Source organism: Lepisosteus oculatus, chromosome 4 (assembly GCF_040954835.1).
Source record: "Lepisosteus oculatus isolate fLepOcu1 chromosome 4, fLepOcu1.hap2, whole genome shotgun sequence".
Taxonomy (NCBI): domain Eukaryota; kingdom Metazoa; phylum Chordata; class Actinopteri; order Semionotiformes; family Lepisosteidae; genus Lepisosteus; species Lepisosteus oculatus.
This window is the reverse complement of record NC_090699.1, coordinates 7,816,050-7,836,073: the sequence shown is the minus strand read 5'-3', so window position 1 is coordinate 7,836,073 and position 20,024 is coordinate 7,816,050. Positions and strand designations below refer to the sequence as shown.

The 20,024-nt window shown below is 48.5% G+C and overlaps 1 protein-coding gene across 1 annotated transcript; it reads right to left on the bottom strand.

Moving 5' to 3' along the window:
* Positions 1 to 615: 615 nt before the first annotated feature.
* Positions 616 to 14,881, bottom strand: ndufs2 (NADH:ubiquinone oxidoreductase core subunit S2). Its single transcript, XM_069188495.1, has 14 exons — positions 14,757 to 14,881; positions 12,625 to 12,728; positions 11,751 to 11,941; positions 8,851 to 8,971; positions 7,367 to 7,479; positions 6,651 to 6,725; positions 6,245 to 6,322; positions 5,794 to 5,879; positions 4,515 to 4,634; positions 3,377 to 3,506; positions 2,874 to 2,969; positions 1,772 to 1,855; positions 1,593 to 1,650; positions 616 to 781 (listed from the first exon to the last, which is right to left on the bottom strand). Exons 1-14 carry the CDS (start codon positions 14,858 to 14,860, stop codon positions 744 to 746), a joined length of 1,398 nt encoding a protein of 465 aa, XP_069044596.1. The 5' UTR covers positions 14,861 to 14,881; the 3' UTR covers positions 616 to 743.
* Positions 14,882 to 20,024: the final 5,143 nt, after the last annotated feature.

Sequence of the window (20,024 nt, the reverse complement as noted above, 5' to 3'; positions counted from 1 at the left end):
CAGAAGCCATATCACTCTGCAACTCACAACTGGCAAGGTTGCTGCTAGAAGAGGTGTTAGTGGGGCCAGCAGGGGGCGCTCACCCTGTGGTCTCTGTGGGTCCTAATGCCCCAGTAAAGTGATGGGGGCACTATACTGTAAAACGGGCGCCGTCCTTCGGATGAGACGTAAAACTGAGGTCCCTACTCTCTGTGGTCATTAAAAATCCCAGGGAGTTTCTTGAAAAGAGTAGGCGTCCTGGCCAAATTTCCCATTGGCACTTACCAGTCATGGCCTCCTAATAATCCCCATCTCTGAACTGGCTTCATCACTCTGCTCTCCTCCCCACTGAGAGCTGGTGTGTGGTGAGAGTACTGGAGCATCATTCAGGTGGGGCTGCACACTGGTGGTGGTGGAGGGGATCCCCATTACCTGTAAAGCGCTTTGAGTGGAGTGTCCAGAAAAGCGCTATATAAGTGCGAGCTATTATTATTATTATTATTAAAATACAACCATCATTGAAATCATTGATCATCACTGGATCATTGAAATACAACCAGCAGTACTTGGCCCTCTTTTCTTAACTACTAAAAAACAAAAGTCAAATTAAGACACAGAAGCAAAGGCTCAAGACCATTTCACTCGGCACAAAAGAAAATATTTATTAGATATGCTTCTGCCTGTATTCACATACTGCTCACTCTTGGCATGAGGAGAAAGGACTGACTGGCCGCTCGCACTGGAGCGAAAGAAGTCAAATTCGCTCAACGATCCACCTCCCCAAACACAATATCTTGGGTTCCTGCAAGAGGAAGAGTAAAATTGATAGTAAGAATTTTGCAGATTTTTGAAATTTCTTCCACTCCTATTTTTTTTTTGCTGTTGTATGTTTAACTCTGTTTCTGTCAGCAGCTATATTACAAAACAGACCACATCAGATCTGTGGTACTGGGGTTTTCAGGGGAGTTGAACTGTTTTGTAACACAAGTTTTAAACTCATTAAAAGCTTCAGCTGAAGGTCTTCAGAATGATGGCACTGAGTTCTAAGACTTCAGTGCAGCCAATGCACAGAGTCTCGGCCCGAGTTGAGTCATAATCTGTTACTCAGCAAAGAAACTGTACATCTTCGAAAGAACAGGACATCACTGCGCAATGTCAGGGAAATAAACCCACACAGAGTGCTGCTGGTTCTTTAGCATTTCAACAAAACTGTTCTCCCAGAGAGCGGCACAGGGGTGCAGTGGTAAGCATTGCAGCCTTGCAGCTCTGGGGCCCTGGGTTCAATTCCAGACCTGGGGTACTATCTGTGTGGAGTTTGCATGTTCTCCCATTGTTCACAAGGGTCTCTTTTAGGTCTTCTGATTTCCTCCCTCAGTCAGAGACACGCTGGTAGGTTAACTGGCTTCTGGGAAGGCGAGTGTGTGTTTCTGTGTCTGTATGTGCTGTCCAGCTGCTTGCTGGGATAGGCTGTGGCTCTGTACTGGATATGTGGGTTAGAAAATGGGTGCCTGGATGTTCTCCCAATTTAAGGAAACAGGCAAATAATCATGACGTTTACGGGAGGTGCAAAGAATGCTGGGATATAGCCCACAAAGAAATACAGCTCAACTTACCAATTATGGCTACAACATCTGCAAGCATGTGCCCTTTCGCCATCATGTCCAGCCCAGCCTGAAATGACAGGAGATCGCAGTCATGCAGTGCGATACAGACCGCGGGGCCGGTCTACGGCTCTCGCTAAAGGAAGCGTGAACGCTGCAGGGCTGACAAGAGGGAAACCCTGTGCCCTTACCAGGTGAGCGAACCCAGGGGCTTTAATCTTGCAGCGGTAAGGGCGGCTGGATCCGTCTGAAACCAGGTACACGCCGAACTCCCCCTGCGGAAAACGGGACAATCTTCCGTCACTGGATTTCTGACCAACGCTCACTGCGCAGAGCGACGGGGCCCGGCAGTTGCTGGCGCAAGTCTCCAAACAGGACAACCGGCAGAGGAGTCGACATTTATTTGGTCCATTTGCTTGATCGGCAGCAGCATTTGGCATTGGAAGACCGAACAGTGAAACACTAACCAAAGAACGCAACTGGAAGCAAAGTGGAAGCGCATTTAAAACCGAGAATGGGTGGGTGGGCACGTCTTTACACAGAGTGTGGTGGGAGTGTGGAACGACATTGGGTAGTGAGAGTGAGGTGTGAATGCCGATACCCCGATTTCCTCTACTAAACAGCTGGGTGAGATCCTCAGATCAGTTATCTACTAACAACCAAACAGTCTAAATGGGCCAACTCTAGTTTGTAACTGTTCTATAAGCGCTTTAACTCACTTTTTTTCCCACAGGGCAAATAAATTTAAAAAAAGGACCTTAAGAAGCAGGAACTTACACAGACAGGCCTTCAGCTAAATAAGGTCTTTATTACAAAGGCAGAAATCCATGCACAATCTTACAGGAGCGCTGAAGTACGAGAATTGTTAATGCTTTAGCTACAAGACGAAGATCCTGACCTAGATCTGGGTTCGGGCTGATCTCCGAGAGTCACTGACTAAGACCAGAGAGAGACAGGGCATCGACTGTGTGCAGGCACGCCTGCTCTTCCCAGCCGGGGAACTGCAGATCAGATCGGCTGCAAAAGCGCTTCACAGCTGTGTTTGGCCAGGGAGGGGTAGGAGGCGGTCGGGGGTGGGAGAGGCTGTGCAACGCCTCTTGCGTTGTGGGCAGGCAGCGCCCGATCCGTTTGTGATCAGAGCCTGGACTGGGGGAGGAGGGGGGGACCCGCTGCAGATGGAACGCGAAGGAATGGGCCGGGTGGTCCCTGCTGGCTGGTACCAACTGAGCCATTCGATCGGCTGGCAGGTGCAGTCGTCCCACCCGGCCCCCCTCTATCACCAACCACACTGACCTTGGGGGCCTCTATGGCGGTGTACGTAGTCCCCGGGGGCACCTGGTAGCCCTCGGTGTAGAGCTTGAAGTGGTGGATCAGCGCCTCCATCGAGGTCTGAAAAGTTAAACACACAGGTAAGCACGGACTCCCCCCCATCTCCCACCCTGTGACCTCAGCAAATATCTCCGATCGCCACCCCTGCCTCTCCTCTTCAGCTGGGCTGGAACGAAAAACCAGGTGTGCAGGCCTCTGGGACCAGCTGCAGGTATTCACCTTCCTTTAAGAGCAGGTGGTTCCCAATTCTGGGACGTTACATTACTGTGAGCATTTTACTTTTACGATCATGTTATTGTTGGCATGCGCTCATCAATGCTGATTCTTTGAAGGCTATCCTAACCCCAAAATCTCAAAAGAGCGCTGCAGGTTTTTCCTGCCCAGGCCTGAGGCTGTGACTGGGGGCGGGTGGGAATCGAACCCCCCCCCCCCCCCCTGTCCAAGTGCGGATCTCGGCAGCGACGCACCTTCATCTCCTCCCGCTTGGGCGGGGCCACCTTGGCGTCGTCCACCTTGATCTCCCCCGGGGGCATCTTGTTCAGGCACTGCAGAATGATCCGGAGGGACTGCCGCATCTCCTCCACCCGGCACAGGTACCTGGGAGCAGAGCGGCGCCATCAGAAGCTCGGATCGCGGCGAGGGCGGCCGGCGCCGGCCGGCGAAGGTTTGAAAGAGGGAGAGTGACCCTCTCCCTATCTGATCTGCTTGCGATTAGTAATATTGCATCTTTGACGCTTTTAGAACAGAAACGTTTCACACCTGAAGAAGGCTCCACAGCCCAAACGTGTCTCTTTTCTTTTCCTTTCAGCATGGAATATGTTTAGAGGAATCCCCTCTTAACGCCCTGATTGGCACTGGAGACACTGGTATTCTAGGATCAGTAACTCGAGAGTTAAACATTTAACTTTTGCCAGCAGCCATATCTCCCTGCAGCTCCCAGCTACCGGAAGAAGTGTTTGTGGGACCAGTAGGGGGCGCTCACCCTGCGGTCTGTGTGGGTCCTAATGCCCCAGTATAGTGACGGGGACACTACTGTAAACAGGCGCCGTCCTTCAGATGAGACGTAAAACCGAGGTCCTGACTCTCTGTGCTCATTAAAAATCCCAGCGCGTTTCTCAAAAAAGGAGAGGTGTTACCCCGGCATCTTGGCCAAATTTCCCCCTGGCCCTTACCAATCATGGCCTCCTAATAATCCCCATCTCTGAACTGGCTTCATCACTCTGCTCTCCTCCCCACTGAGAGCTGGTGTATGGGGAGAGTACTGGAGCATCATCCAGGTGGGGCTGCACACTGGTGGTGGTGGAGGGGAGTGTCGCTATATAAAAGCTATATAAGTGTAAGCAATTATCATTATTAATCCTTCCTGCAGACTTCCTTATATGGACGACAACAGTGTGCTTGCTCAGCCTGTCTGTCAGATCTGTGTCCATACAGCGTGTCCTTGGCACAAGAAAGCCCTGCACACAGAGCAAAACTTCAACGCGGAGAAGCTCCCACAGGTTGAACAACCCCTGGAAGGCTCCGACCCCTGAGGAACAGACATGCTCACCGAGGCCAAAATATTAGGAAGCCCCGCCGCCCCTCCTCTCCCGCTGGGCTGGGTACCTGTCGTAGCAGTCTCCGTTGGTCCCGATGGGCACGTCGAACTCCACCTGGTCATAGACGTCGTAGGGCTGAGACTTGCGCAGGTCCCACTTGATCCCCGAGCCTCTCAGCATCACACCGCTGGGACAAGGGGAGACAGTAGAGTATTAATCTCAGAACCTAAATTAATAAGCTTTAGAAAATTATTTAACATTCTAATGCAAATGCTAAATGCTCATTTGCACAGTGATTGACCTAGAGTGGGGCATTATGGTGAGGGGCATTGGTGCCTGACAGCCTGACCATGTCAGGAAAATAAACATACAGAGAGCACTGGTTGGTTCTTCAGCTTTACCACAATAATGCTCTTCCAGAGGGCGGCACGATGGTGCAATGATTAGCATTGCTGCCTCACAGTGCTGGGGCCCCCGAGTTCAATTCCAGACCAGGGGTGCTGTCTGTGTGGAGTTTGCATGTTCTCCCTGCTTTCGCGTGGGTTCCCTCTGGGTGCTCCAGTCTCCTCCCACGGTCTAAAGACTTGCTAACAGGTTAATTGGCTTCTGAGAAAACTGGCCCTGGTGTGAGGGAGTGTGAGTGTTTGTGTCAGTGTGTGCCCTGCAGTGGACTGGCATCACGTCCAGGGTCTACCCTGCCTAGTGCCTATTACTTGACAGGATAAGGATAGGGCTCCCCTGTGATCCTGTACTGGATAAAGAGGTTAGAAGATGGTTGGATGGATGTATAGACGGACCTGATGAGATCCTATTCATACAGCTGGGTGCTGTTGCACAAGATTATGTTAAAAGTGTGATTTCCAGCCCATTATCTACAGCTACGAGTCCAGAGCCCTGCCCACTACTCCACACAGCTGCTGAGGAAGACAGGCGTGTCTTCGTGTCGAATTCCGCTGATCTCACTCACTGTGTTCTCTTGGTAGCAGAGAGACTGTGAAGAGTCATGCGCATCTTCAGTTATCTGGCTGAAGTCCTAACCTAGGCTGGGGAAACAGCGCCGCCTGCTGGTGAAAACATGGGCAGCGCACCCTTTCAAACCAGTGCCACTCCATCTCGGGAATGGAGTTGAACATTTACACTTCTTGAAGGACAGGGAGCAGCTGATGAGGGAGTGAGATCTATCTCAACAGACATTACAATGTCCTTGGAAGCAAGCTGGGGTTGGAGAAAAGATCCTGGAGGCAAATCGTTATTAATATGGAGTATCTGAGGTCCCATTACAGTGTGACCCCACTCTCTAACCCACCCCCGCCCCCAGGCAGCGCCTCAGGCAAAAGGCCCTTTACCTGAAGCCCCAGTTCAGAGCGTCCTCTGCAGGCACCACGCCTATGTCCACTGTCCTGTTCTTCCAGATCCGGTTGTTCGTCAGCATCTGGAACAGAGGCAGGGGTGAGCGCCCTCAAACACGTCCGGGAATCGGAGACGCTTCCAAGACGCCATCCCTCACGCGGTGTTTGCCGAGCTTGATGGACGCAGCTTTGAGACTCGTTTGGCTATCCAGCATTGCAGCAGCCAGTTTCAAGAGCCCGGGATTGTCGAGTCAAGGTTAGCCAAACAGTCAATGCTTCGCATTTGGAGACAATTATAAAAGACGTTTCTGATGAACCACTGCTGGGAAGAAAGCATTCGGCAGCGCCAGTGCTCTCCGACACGACTGTCTGTTTTTCTCAGGACAGGGGGAAAACCTGCCTCTTAATACCTTACTGACATTCCTTCCTGGCAGAAACGAGCGCATACCTCTTCCACCTCATCAATCCGTATGGAGAAGTTCTTACAGAACTCGTAAATGTCATCCATCAGGCCCAGTGGCATGTCCTGAAAAATTAAAACAGTAATCGAATATTGTCTTTTACTGCTTGTAACCTATATTATGTAAGAGGGCAGCAAGTTCAGCCAAGATGGTGGCTCTTATGTGGACTACATTTCCCAGAAAGCTCTGGGGAATGAGCTGCTGCCCTCAGTCACCTCACCAGTTGTCTTCCAGGAACTGGTCAGGTGACTGAGGGCTGTAGCTCACTCCCTGCTGTATTCTGGGTAATGCAGCCCAGACAAGCTTGTCTGAGACTGCTGCTCTCTTACAATCCTCACTGTTGTCTAAATACAAGTGAAGCTGACAACAATGGAGCTGGAACTTTTCCTTTACCTGATGGACTCCGCCCGGCCTCACGTAGGCGGCGTGCATTCTGGCTCCCGACACGCGTTCGTAGAACTCGAACATCTGGAAGCAGAAGCCGAGGTCATCAAACGTTTATCTTTGCAAGCATGAATATGAAGTGACTACTACACACGTTAGAAACATTGTGACTTTTAAAAAAAGAAATATCAACATGTCTTTCCTTACAAACAGCCACATTATTGCAAACACATACATTATCCAAGCTGGTAAGAGGATTTTAATAACAGAACAATAAAGTTAAAACAGTCACTTGAATGACTGATGTACTGTGATGTACGAGTGACTAAGTCCAGGTGGTGCAGCAGACATTTCACTGGAAGGATGTTCCAACGTGATCTGCAGGCAGTTAACCAATAAGCAGTATTTGTCAGCAAAAACAGAGACGAGAGCAATATTTCTATTGAATTAAAAATGATGGATTCACAAGCCTGCTTCACCTCACTGGAGGTTTTGCTGCCTCCTTCTGAACTGCAGAACATGGTGTTGCGCTACGTGGAAATTGTGTTTATTCTGTGATTGAAACTGGAGGTGTTATACGTTACCGTGCACATTTGACTTTTATTACGGTTTGAAATGCACAATCAATGCCGATTCTCTCTAACCCCGCAATCTAAAAACAGCGCTGCAGCTCCCCTTTGACTGCTAACGACCCACCGGGCTTGCAGGCCATTCCCACACCTCACCTTCTCCCTCTCCTCGAACATCCAGAAGAAGGGCGTCATGGCGCCGATGTCCAGCGCGTGCGTGGTGACCGCCATGATGTGGTTGAGGATCCGCGTGAGCTCCCCGAACAGCACTGCATCGCGGGGGCGGGGGGGAGAGAAGGAAAACCCAAATCAATTTTTCGCTTTTCCCAGCACGACCCGCGGGACAGCGCGACAAGATCCCCGCCGCTAACAGGAACCCGGGCAGGGATCTCGCCGCCATTTCCTCCTGCGCTGCGCGGAACAACAGGACAAGCTGCCTAAAGGTCAGAGTGAAAGCCCACTTTCGGGCCAAAACCCCACCCTTTGGGTTGTTAGGAAGTGTTTTGCGACGCGGTCGAAATCAGAGAGGTATAAAAATGATAAAATTATAGCTATCAATGTGCATCTCTGCCGCATTATGTCCGATTTGATATTCTCTTGCTTTAGCTGAGGATACGGGCTTTTGTACTAAACAAGGTTCCTCACCTATTTATATCATATTACAGCTCCCAGAAGGGCAAGGGACATCACTGCTGAGTCCACACACCCACTCCATTCTCAACTCATAATACTCCCATGAGGGAGGCGGGACAGGGTACCAGATTCAAATAGAAACATATCAGGAGTCCTTTGTCCCCTCTGCAATAAAACTGCTCTGTGAATGTATGTAAATGTAGCCCCCCACCTATTTATCTAGGTATTATATACTGTTGTTGTAAATTCCATGTACTTCATGTGGTTATATGTGACTTTTATGTTTTGCTTGTATTCTGTACTTTAATGGGAGAAGCCACAGACATTTTCACAGTGGTGGACAATAAAGGATCTATTTAAAGTGATTATTATTTTATTAGCATTTCTGCAGATACTTAGCAAAATGGGAACATATGCATGGCTATTTAGGACTCACTTCATTGATCACAAGACTGTAATAATATTATTATTATTATTATTATTATTATTATTATTATTATTAATAATTGCTTACACTTATATAGCGCTTTTCTGGACACTCCACTCAAAGTGCTTTACAGGTAATGGGGATCCCCTCCACCCCCTCCAGTGTGCAGCCCCACCTGGATGATGCTCCAGTACTCATCACACACCAGCTCTCAGTGGGGAGGAGAGCAGAGTGATGAAGCCAGTTCATAGAGGGGGATTATTAGGAGGCCATGATTGGTAAAGGCCAATGGGAAATTTGGCCAGGACGCCGGGGTTACACCCCTACTCTTTTCGAGAAACGCCCTGGGACTTTTAATGACCACAGAGAGTCAGGACCTCGGTTTTACGTCTCATCTGAAGGACGGCGCCTTTGTACAGTATAGTGTCCCCGTCACGATACTGGGGCATTAGGACCCACATGGACCACAGGATGAGTGCGTCGGGAGCGCATCGGGATCTGGTAATGGGCCGCGCCCGTCGGGAGCCACGCCGAGGCCCCCCGGCTCCTGCTGCCGTCTCCTGGCAGGATCTCGGATTACCTCGGATCCACTGGGCGCGGAGGGGCGGGCGGATGTTCAGCAGCTTCTCCACAGCCAGCGAGTAGGCCTGCTCGTTACACATCATGGACACGTAATCCAGGCGGTCAAAATAGGGCAGAGCCTGGAGAGACAGAGAGAGACAGAACCAGTCGATCAGAGGGGGAGGAACGGACGATACAGCTCTTTTCCGAAATAGATGCACAGGAGCGTCGGGGACAGCAGACCCTGGAGATCCGCTCAAAAAAGAGGCTATTTCTTAGCGTAAGAGGGCAGTCCTTGTTACATGATCAAGCCACCCTTAAAAAAGGGTGATGATTTTTATAGTGATGACTTTTTACAGCGGAGCGTCGATGCTGCGATCCTCTCAGTGCTGTAGCGGACAAACAGGCCAAACAGGAACGCCAAAATCTGCTCGGCGCTGTAATGGATGAGTGAGCCGAGTGAGAACTCCGCAATCTGCTCCGTGCTACTGGGGAGATGTGGGCTGAGCCGGAACGCCACGGTCTGCTCAGTGCTGTAGCGGACAACTGGGCTGAGCAGGAATGCCATGGTCAAGTGAGACCTCTGCAATCTGTCTGGTGCTGCGGGGGAGATGTGGCCTAAGCAGGACCGCTGCAATCCGCTCAGCACCGTAGAGGTCGAGTGAGCCGAGCAGGAACGCCACAATCTGCTCAGAGCTGTAGAGGTCGAGTGAGCCAAGCAGGAACGCCAAGATCTGCTCAGAGCTGTAGAGGTCGAGTGATCCAAGCAGGAACGCCACAATCTGCTCAGCGCTGTAGAGGTCAAGTGATCCAACCAGGAACGCCACGATCTGCTCAGCGCCGTAGAGGTTGAGTGATCCGAGCAGGAACGCCACGATCTGCTCAGAGCTGTAGAGGTCGAGTGATCCGAGCAGGAACCCCACGATTAGCTTGGTGGTGTAGCGGGAAATTGCGCCCAGCAGGAACGCCACGGTCAATGGAAGAACTCGCTGTAATCGACGAGTCAGTAATCGAACTCCTCAATCCGCGCAGTGCTTTAATGGACGAGTGGGCCAAACAGGAAAGCCACGGTCAAGCGAGAACACCGCAATCTGCTCGGTGCTGTAATGAACAAGTGAGCCGGGTGGGAACTCTGCAACCTGCTCAGTGCTGAGGCGGTCGAGTGGGCTGAGCAGGAACGCCGCAATCTGCTCAGAGCCGCAGCAGACAACTGGGCCGAAGTCCGCAATCCTCTCGGAGGCGTAGTGGACGAGTCAGCCGAGCGGCAATGCCGCGATCCACTCAATACTGTAGCGGACACTTGGGCTGTGCATGAGCCGCTGAGCAGGAGGGCCAGGGTCAGGTGGGATCTCCGCAATCCGCTTCGGTGCTGTAGTGGACAACTGGGCCGAGAGGAAACTCCTCTTGGCACCGCAGCGGACGTGTGCCATGCGACAGGTCGAAACAGGATGCGTTTTGAAACGCAACACAGCCGCTGACCATCTTGTCAACCCTCTGGTGTTGGGAAACGGCCAAGAAATCACCTACTGCTCCCCTGCTGCACAATCAAAGCCGCGGGCCTTCATCCGAAGCCGAAGAAGTCCTTTTTCCAGCGTTTGCAAATAGAGGGCTCTTTCGGCATCAACGTTTGACGAAAGATTCCCGATTCCTTCCAGGCCGTCGATCGGCTCTCCAACCGGGACACGGCTCCCCCAAACGAAGATGGACGCAAGAAGTCACCGCGCAGGATTGACCGAGTTTCAGTCGGTTACTCAAAAGGCCATTTAATAGAGAAAAGCACAAACAGAGAACAGAGAACTCCCAGAAAAGCACAAAAAAGGGCATTGTCAAAAAAGGGCTCTGCGTTCATGTGCTTTTTTTAGCAGCTCAAATATGGCCCCCGCCACTCTCTAGCGTCACCATGAATGGGTGTTTGTAGGTGTCGAATACTGGCTCTGGCCTGGGGACATTACTCCTGACCTGGCTTGAGTGCATGCTAGACAGACCCCTGCTCTACTTGACACTTCAGAAATAACCGAAAGGCAGAGAGAAAATTCTCAGGAATGGCCACCAGGCCATACGTGTAAGTATTTTAGCCGATTCCAATACGATGGTCACCGATAAACACTCATTCATAGCTATAACACAGAGTGACCCTGAGTGTACCTGGCTTATAAACCACTCTGTAATGCTGCTGGAATTCGGGGCACTGTGGGAAATGCACCTTGTGCGCGTCTCCTTCTCTGTTCCCCCGAAAATGGCCGATCTTATCACAAATGAAAATCATCACAAACCTTCACTGGGCTGCGACTCCATCCCTGCAGAGGGGTCATTGCATCTGCCTTAAAAACTCACCCACAGACTTCCTAAACAGGACACAAGGGCTATTTTTGCCTTGCGACGATTCCGAAATCTCACTTGCGACAGACGTCTGCCTTGTCGCAAAGAGTCAATGTGGACTGGCGCCTTTCACACAGTAGGCCAGATTCCCCAGAGGAAGAGAACTGAAAACGCCAGCCACCGAGCGCGTGAACAGGCCGTGGCCAAAATATTAGGAACAGGGTAATAATAATGTAATTATAATAATAATGTTAATAATAATAATATAATAATAATGTCGCTTTATTAGCCCTATACAATTTCTTCCATTAGGAATTCGTCTTTTCGCATACCCCAGCTTGCTCTCCATGAGACACACAGACAGGGAGAGAAGCTGGGGGTCAGAGCGCAGGGTCAGCCACTGTACAGCACCCCTGGAGCAGCTGGGGTTAAGGGCCTTGCTCAGGGGCCCAGCGGAGCAGGATTCCTCTGCCGACCGCGGGATTTGAACCAGCAACCTTCCAGTCACGGGCACAGATCCTGAGCCACAGAGCCATTGCTCCGCTCCAGAGAGTGTCCTCTCCCGTCTCGGCAGTGCCGTCCGCCTGCGCCGGGGGGTACCTGCAGGTAGGTCTTGTACTCGATGAGCTTCTCGGTTCCCCGGTGCAGCAGGCCGATGTGGGGGTCGCACTTCTTCACCGACTCCCCGCTGAGCTCCATCACCAGCCGCAGGACCCCGTGGGCAGCGGGGTGCTGGGGGCCGAAGTTGATGGTGAGGTTGGAGACCTCCTTCTCTGCCACCGGGTCCTTGTCTTGGGGGAGGAGAGGAGAAAGGAGAGCCTAAGGAATCTGGAAGCTGCGCAGGCTTAAGTCAGGGGGTTCAACATGCACGATAAACAAAGCCAGTCGACACCTGCATATCGCCAACGGCTATATCGGCCTGCTGGAGCTCAGCAGGTGGGAGCCTGGCCAGTACCTGGATGGGAGACGCCTGGGAAAGCTCAGGTTGCTGCTGGAAGAGGTGTTACTGGGACCAGCAGGGGGCGCTCACCCTGTGATCTGTGTGGGTCCTAATGCACCATTATAGTGAAGGGGACACTATACTGTAGAAAGGCGCCGTCCTTTGAATGAGACATAAAACCGAGGTCCTGACTCTCTGTGGTCATTAAAAATCCCAGGGAGTTTCACCCCCCCTCAGGAATCTGAGTGTAAAACTGGCAGAACTCTGCCGTGGCAGAAGATATGAACTACCAGCACAGCAGAACTGTCCTCTGCCTAGGGAGCAACGCTGGGCGAGGAGCTGAGCTCGAATCCCAGCAGGGGTTAGGGCTCTTCTGCCTTGTCTCGCCTTCAAAAAGATAGATAGTATCTATCTATCAAAAGGGGCACAGCAGACAAACTGAGCCAGACACAACAAGAGACACAGGAAGGGGGTAGCGCAGGACGTGCCATGTGACCGCAGGGGGGAGGGGGAAAGGCTGGAGAAGGACCGTACCATTCCATGGCGGGGGTACCCATTTCTCAGTGATGGCGGTGGGGTACATAACCGCCCCGCTGTACTGCTCCACCCATTCCACATCGGGCTGCCACTGCTTGTGCCTGGCAGAGGGAGACAGAGAGAAACACCTGGGTCGCTGGGGGGTTTAAAACACAGAACTCTGTTTAAAACTCTGTATCCCCCCCGCATAATGCACAAAAGCTCCATAAAACTCTCCAGGAGACTTAATTTCCAGGAGTTGCACCCGATCTTCTCCAGTCTTCTGAGCTACATGAAGAATTTGGGTTAAGACACCACTTTCAACTTAGAAATATTGCCCACATTAGACAATTTCTATAAATGTCTGACGTCGCGTCCTTGGGTTTGGAAGGGTGCTATTTATAATAATAACAACAACAACAAAAATAATAATACAGGCAGCTCCTGCTTAATTCGATATGGGTAAAAAGGAGCTTGTTGTTTAAGTGTGCTTATATATCGGTTTCTCCATGTATTTGATGGGTTTACTGGGGATCAGAGTATTGTAATTACATTTACTGCCAACATATGAATGAAAGTGTTAGTTATCTTTACACAAGGCAGGGAAACTTTCCCATATATCAAATATGTAGTTCAGGTGGGTATCTGCGTCAGCATGTGAAGTCTGCAAAGGAACAAGTAAAGGTTTATTCCATGCTGAAAAGAGAAGAGAGATTACTTGTTCCTTTATATCATATATGTATATATATTATACATAAATCAGTGCAGTATAATAACAGAACAGCACATTTCATTATAGTGAATCTCAAAGTGCTTCACTTAAAAAAAAAAGATAAAAGCAACGTCAAGGAACTTAAAAATTGTTAAGAGGGAGAAAGACTGGCAACCAGTTTACAGCGGTTTGATTGGCTGTCATTGCCCACTTGCTGGCTGAGAAGAGTTTTAAGATCTCTTTTAAAGGGCTCTGTTGAAACTGCTCTTCTGAGATGATCACGGAGGCTGCTTCACAAGCACTGAGAGGCGACTGACCTGATTTTAAAGACTGGGGTGAGGTTTGAAAAAGAAGAAGCTCAGTGAGGCAGGCAGGACCTTTGCCTTTTAGAGCCTTAAAAACCAGGAGCAGTATTTTAAAATCCACTACAAATTCGAGTTTTGCTAGAATATCTAATCTATATGTGGAGGATGAGAAATACCATGTGTTCCTGAGATAATGAGCGTGTGCATATTTCAGATGGGAGGGATACAGATTTCTAGGGGATACCGTATCGGAAACGACACAGGAAAAGTACAGTACCAGCTCAGTTCGGGCACTGGTGTAAAGGTTTCCCAGTGAATTAAACTGGTGTGAATCCACACATTGGGACCATGTCAGGCTCAGAACTGAAGGTAGGAACTGAAGACTCCCACTGACACTGTGGGCATATATTCAGGGTAGCCAATGGGAAGCGATACTGAACACAAACAGTGTTGAGGGTTTAAAAAGACGCTGCCCAACCAGCTACTGAAGCCGATTTCCTGAGACTTTTCCACGAGTGGACACGATCTTTCCATCTTCATTAAAATACCAGTAACTGAACGAGCAAGGCAGAAACAACCGGGTCTTCTTTCAAGCAATTCGTCCTCCTGAGCGATATTGCAATAACACGAACGAAAAGTCTCTTTCACAACACAGGTCTCCTTTGCAGATTTCTGCAGCACCTTCTTATGCACATCAATAACACATCCAAAATGCCTCATTTAGGTTTATCCGCATTATTAACAGTACAGGTATATCTAAAACCTTCTGACGCGGCACGACATGCCCCAGATCTAACAAAAGCCTTAAAATGACAAGAAACAGTCTATTTTCCAAAACGCTCATTGAGACTTAAGCTATATATCAGAGAGATAAAGTTAAGCATTTCGAATTTGGCACAAATTTCGACACGATTTTGCAGACGTATTGTTTTGTATGTTGTTGATACACAGGGAATCTTGAAATAACTACCAGTCTTGTTATTTAGTTACAAATTCCTTCACCCCGGTTATGAAAGTGATCTCTTGTTATGCCACGAACCGTGTTTAAGACAGGTATATGTTGATCCTAAGAAAACTTATAAGGCTACAGTTAAGACAGCACCATGAGAACCACTCATTTTGCTTTTTCTTACCTGTTCTGCAGCGCTGTACAGGTCGGGCTCAACACATTTTTATTTAAAATAACACTTGAAGGACATTTCAGTCTTGCAAGCGACCTCAGCATACCCGCCGCCATCTTTGACAGCCGCAAAAGAACTTCCGGGTCATCGCTATGACTTCACCTACATTCAAAGCACAGGACCTACTAAGGGCACATCCAGTACAGTCAACACAATAGGGAAGCCATATTGAATGAGGGCAAATACACGTTTCCGTTCAATCTCCTTTTTTTATTATTATTTATGCATAACAGAATAACAACAATTGCAGTTCAATCTCCTTTACCAGAGGAGGGGTAGGTTCAAATTATTTTTAATTATGAGAGCTAGATGCACTTCAGTCGGGCACAGCTACAAAGCAAAATAAATTCCTGTAGCCTTCAATTGATGTTAGTCATTTGCCTGTTGTCAAAGATGCACAGCGCAGCAATGTCGGGTGCGCTCCTACATTGGAAGAAAGCGTTAGAAAATTGTCCGTTGATTTTGGTACAAAATAAAATAAACCTGTGCCGCACATACTAAAATATGGCCAGCAGCCACATCACCCTGCAGCTCCCAGCTGGCAGCCCCATTAAAACTCAGCAGGTGTGAGCCTGGTCAGTACCTGGATGGGAGACTCCTGGGCAAGCTCAGGTTGCTGCTGGAAGAGGTGTTAGTGAACCAGTAGGGGGCTACTCACCCTGCGGTCTGTGTGGGCCCTAATGCCCCAGTATAGTGAGGGGGGCACTGTACTGTAAAAAGGCTCCATCCTTTGGATGAGACATAAAACCGAGGTCCTGACTTTCTGTAGTCATTACAAATCCCGGGGTGTTTCTTGAAAGAGTAGGGGACACCCCGGCGTCCTGGCCAAATTTACCCCTGGCTTTTAGCCGAAGAGCCCGTTTCCATTTTCATTCACTCAAAATGGTGTCCTGCCGGCGAATGCTTAAATTCAAATGTTAAAAAGTAGTAGGATAATCTTAAATAATCTCCTAATAACCCCCATCTCTGAACTGGCCTCATCACTCTGCTCTCCTCCCCACTGAGAGCTGGTGTGTGGGGAGAGTACTGGAGCATCATCCAGGTGGGGCTGCACACTGGTGGGGGTGGAGGGGATCCCCATTACCTGTAAATGGAGTGGAAAAGCACTTTATTATTATTATTATTATTATTATTATTATTGTTGTTGTTGAATTTGGACCCTCCACACCTGTGGCACAGTATTGTAACTAATACAGCCGCCGTTGCAGCTTGTTCGAGCTGGCTTACCAGCGCGGTGATGTCACCGCCCTTCCCTGTCAATACCAAGGACCGCAGCCTTCGGGCCGAGGGGAGAGATCCCTTTAGCTCAACTGGCTGGGTCCCTGTTGAGTGACGCCAGCTGAAGTTCACCTTCGCAGAGCAGAATCGGAATTGATGAAAGTTCTCACGTTTTTATCCATCATCTTCTCAAGTATCAACCACAGTGACTGAGGCAGGGATAGTTATTATAAACAGCTAGTTTTAATATGAATTACAGGAGTGTAAATACCAATCTGGCACGTAAAACTGTGTTCAGAATGACCTCTTATGGCAGGTTACAGACATATAATCTGTTCACCTGTGTTTAGGTGACTAGTAAAACAGTAATTACGTTACATTGTGAGAGAATATGAGCAACACAGTGAAGTAAAGTGACTTAAGTGTTTGAATTAGGTAGCTGCCTCAGCATGCGTAGGCTGCAAAGGAACAAGTAATAGGTTTATTCCCTGCTGAAAAAAAAAGAAAGGAAACTCGACGTTTCCGCTGTGGAGCCTTCTTCAGGTGTGTGTTTCCGAAACTTTGTTGGAATAAACCCGTTACCTGTTGCTTTGTGACTTTAGCGTTAGTGCGTGCGCTGTGATAGTTTTCCATCATGAGTGTTTCCAGTCATTGTGGTTTTAAGATCGCAAAAGAGGAGTCGGGCGTAGCTGTCGGCGTCATTCCTGACCATACCTTCTGCGGAAAATTTTGGGCTTGTAATGATTGAAGGATGGACGGAACTCTTAACGCCTAGTGCACTTTCGGCAAAGTAAGGAAACCGGTGTCCTTTTACGCGATATTTCTCAATACTCTTCCAGCTTTTGAGAGCTATCAAGCATGCGCAGCTGTCAGCTGGATAGCTAGTACTGTATATAGGAGACTTCTCGTCGTTAATGAAAACTGAGACCAAGGCAAAAGCTAGGTTAATCTAAGGAGAAGCTCTTTGAAAATGCAACTGATGATTATCTCCTAGGGATAGAATTTTATTACAGGAAACTGCAAGTTTAAACATTAATTAGCGAAATTTAAGACCGAAACAGAGAATGTGATGATAGACAACGCACCATTCTTTGAAGCGAACCCGCCTTGTTTGGCTGTTTAATTGTGTGGTATAAAAGACCACACGTGATGTGCTGCCAAATCGAACTGTCCTCATTTCTTTCCGTCAAACTATGTATGCAAATATTTTTTTATGTTTATTCCATAAATTACGGAGGGTTAGGAGAAGAAATTGTCACATGACAACATGTAGATATGGGGAGTGTCACAAAAATTAGGACCTGTACCTAATAATAATAATAATAATTGCTTACACTTATATAGCGCTTTTCTGGACACTCCACTCAAAGCGCTTTACAGGTAATGGGGATCCCCTCCACCACCACCAATGTGCAGCATCCACCTGGATGATGCGACGGCAGCCATAGTGCGCCAGAACGCTCACCACACATCAGCTATCAGTGGGGAGGAGAGCAGAGTAATGTAGCCAATTCACACCTAATACACTCTGCTCTCCTCCCCACTGATAGCTGATGTGTGGTGAGTGTACTGGCGCACTATGGCTGCCGTCGCATCATCCAGGTGGGGCTGCACACTGGTGGTGCACTTTGTAAAGCACTTTGAGTGGAGTGTCCAGAAAAGCATTATATCAGTGTAAGGATTATTATCAATTAATATTATAATACAATTATTATTAATATTGTTATAAAAAAATCACACTGGGGGCAGTGAAGAATCTCCTCACCCTCAACAAGCTTCATTTGGTAGGACTGAAGTTCTTTTCATTGAGACTTGAGGTCTCAAGACACCCCAAGCAGTGGAGTGTGCTCATGCTGTGACTCTGGTCTGTTCAAATGACTGTACCTTGAGAATAGTGCACTGTGGAGCTGGGAAATGGGATATATACCCAAACAGGGGTACGTGGGGAACACCTTTCTTCCACCAAGGACAGTGGACACCGAAGAGCTTCACGCACGCAAGTCATTACAGACCCAAATGGTGCTCACTTTAAGTTCTCTCATTTTGAAAAGTAATTGTGAAAACACCTGGAACAAAAATGCACCTTCATTAATGGTATTTACCTGATTCATAAAACTCTTTCCTGGTTTCAGAAGTGCAGTATGTGTGTGTGTGTGTGTGTGTGTGTGTGTGTGTGTGTGTGTGGGGGGGGGGGGGCTCCTGGCCTTCAAGAGTCTGAATGTTTACTGACATCATAATACTGTATTTGTAAAAACAGCCCATGGTTAAATGAAGTTATACAAAACATCCATTGGTTTTTCATTGAATGTACACAACCTCTCGCATTATACACAGTATAATAAAGTTCAAGCTTAGGTTTAAGCTTAATTGAGAGAAAAATAGGTGCTGTGACACCACACTTTCAGTTTATGGAACTAGCAGATATCACCATACAATTACCACACAAGATCCAAAGACAAATGTCTAAAGGATTTAAGACACTGCAGTTATAGACGACAGACCATCTGCACAAGGCGCGGTATTTCAGATTTTGTTTTTTAAAAAGCCATTTGGACCAAACAAGAAGACGATCTTTAAGCAATGCCTGGGGAAACCCGGACGCCGATCGGCAGGCCAGGTTTCTGGAGAGAAATACATCCATTTCAGAGTGGACAGGGCAAGGAGTGATCTGGTTGGTGCATGAAAGCCTGAAAATGTGTCCCGGCTCAAAAAAAGTTTCATTTTTTGTGGCATTAAAACTATGAAAGAATGGGGCACTTTGTGTCTCCTTTATGCTCAAAAGCAGACTGGATTATGCTAAGAAACAGGAAAATGCCAAGCAAGTCTAATTAATGCACTAAATGTTGTATAACATCCCTGGGGCTGGACCCCCAGGAAACTGGGGTGCTGTCATGATTCACAACCCCACCTCTTGACTCCTCTTCAACCCTCAGACAGAGGCAAAGCAATAAATGTCACCCTGAGGTTAACGCTGCCCTCAGTGACACCACAACTGAGGGAGGTGTAATTCTAATCCGCTGCAGGGAGAGATCTCAGCATGATCATGTCCAGGCAAACGAGAAATCCCCCCATACTGTACCCCCAAAAAATCCAAGTGCACAGCTCCCGGGTTGCGCAAGTGCAAATGAAAATAAAACGCAGAAAACCTGCAAGTCAAATTTTGGGAAACAAGCTGAGGGCACACATACTCTTGGGAAATGGATCCCTTTCGAGTTCAAAACAGACTACTAGACTAAAATGGAGATATGTTTTCTCCCAAACATCTTTCAAAACGCTGTCCACCCCAGAGTCACTGGAACAAATGAAAGAAGGATAAATAGGTTTACCGTATCATTAGTTATCTGAAAACAACAACAACAACAACAACATAGACATATATACAAAGATACAACTGTTAGATACCAAAACCTGTACAAGTCAACTTTGGTACATGCAGGAACAATTATGTTAATGGTTTAAGTCTGTTTTCAGCACTGTTTTTCTAAATTGAACACAAAAAAAAACAAACAGCCATTTTTCTGCCCAGAGGCAAAGTGCAAATGCAACATTTGAGGCAGATACAGAGTCTCCAGTTGTGGCTCCATTCAATTCTCCTCACACCCACTTCGTCTCGCATCCTAGTGGTCTTATTCCCTGTTGATGGGTGGGAAATAATCAATGGATCCATGGCAACCAGCCATTTGGCCCCATTTGGCCCCATTTGGCCGTGAACTGAATCATAACAGGCAAAGAGTCAGTTTTGGGTGGTCACTCATCTCCTAACAGATGGACCCCCAGTCCCCCATCTTGTAGGGGGCGCTGTGTCTACAGCAGGGAATCCCAGTCCTGGTCCTGGAGGGGGCGCTGTGTCTACAGCAGGGGATCCCAGTCCTGCTCCTACAGGGGGCGCTGTGTCTACAGCGGGGGTCCCCAGTCCTGCTCCTACAGGGGGCGCTGTGTCTACAGCAGGGGTCCCCAGTCCTGCTCCTACAGGGGGCGCTGTGTCTACAGCAGGGGTCCCCA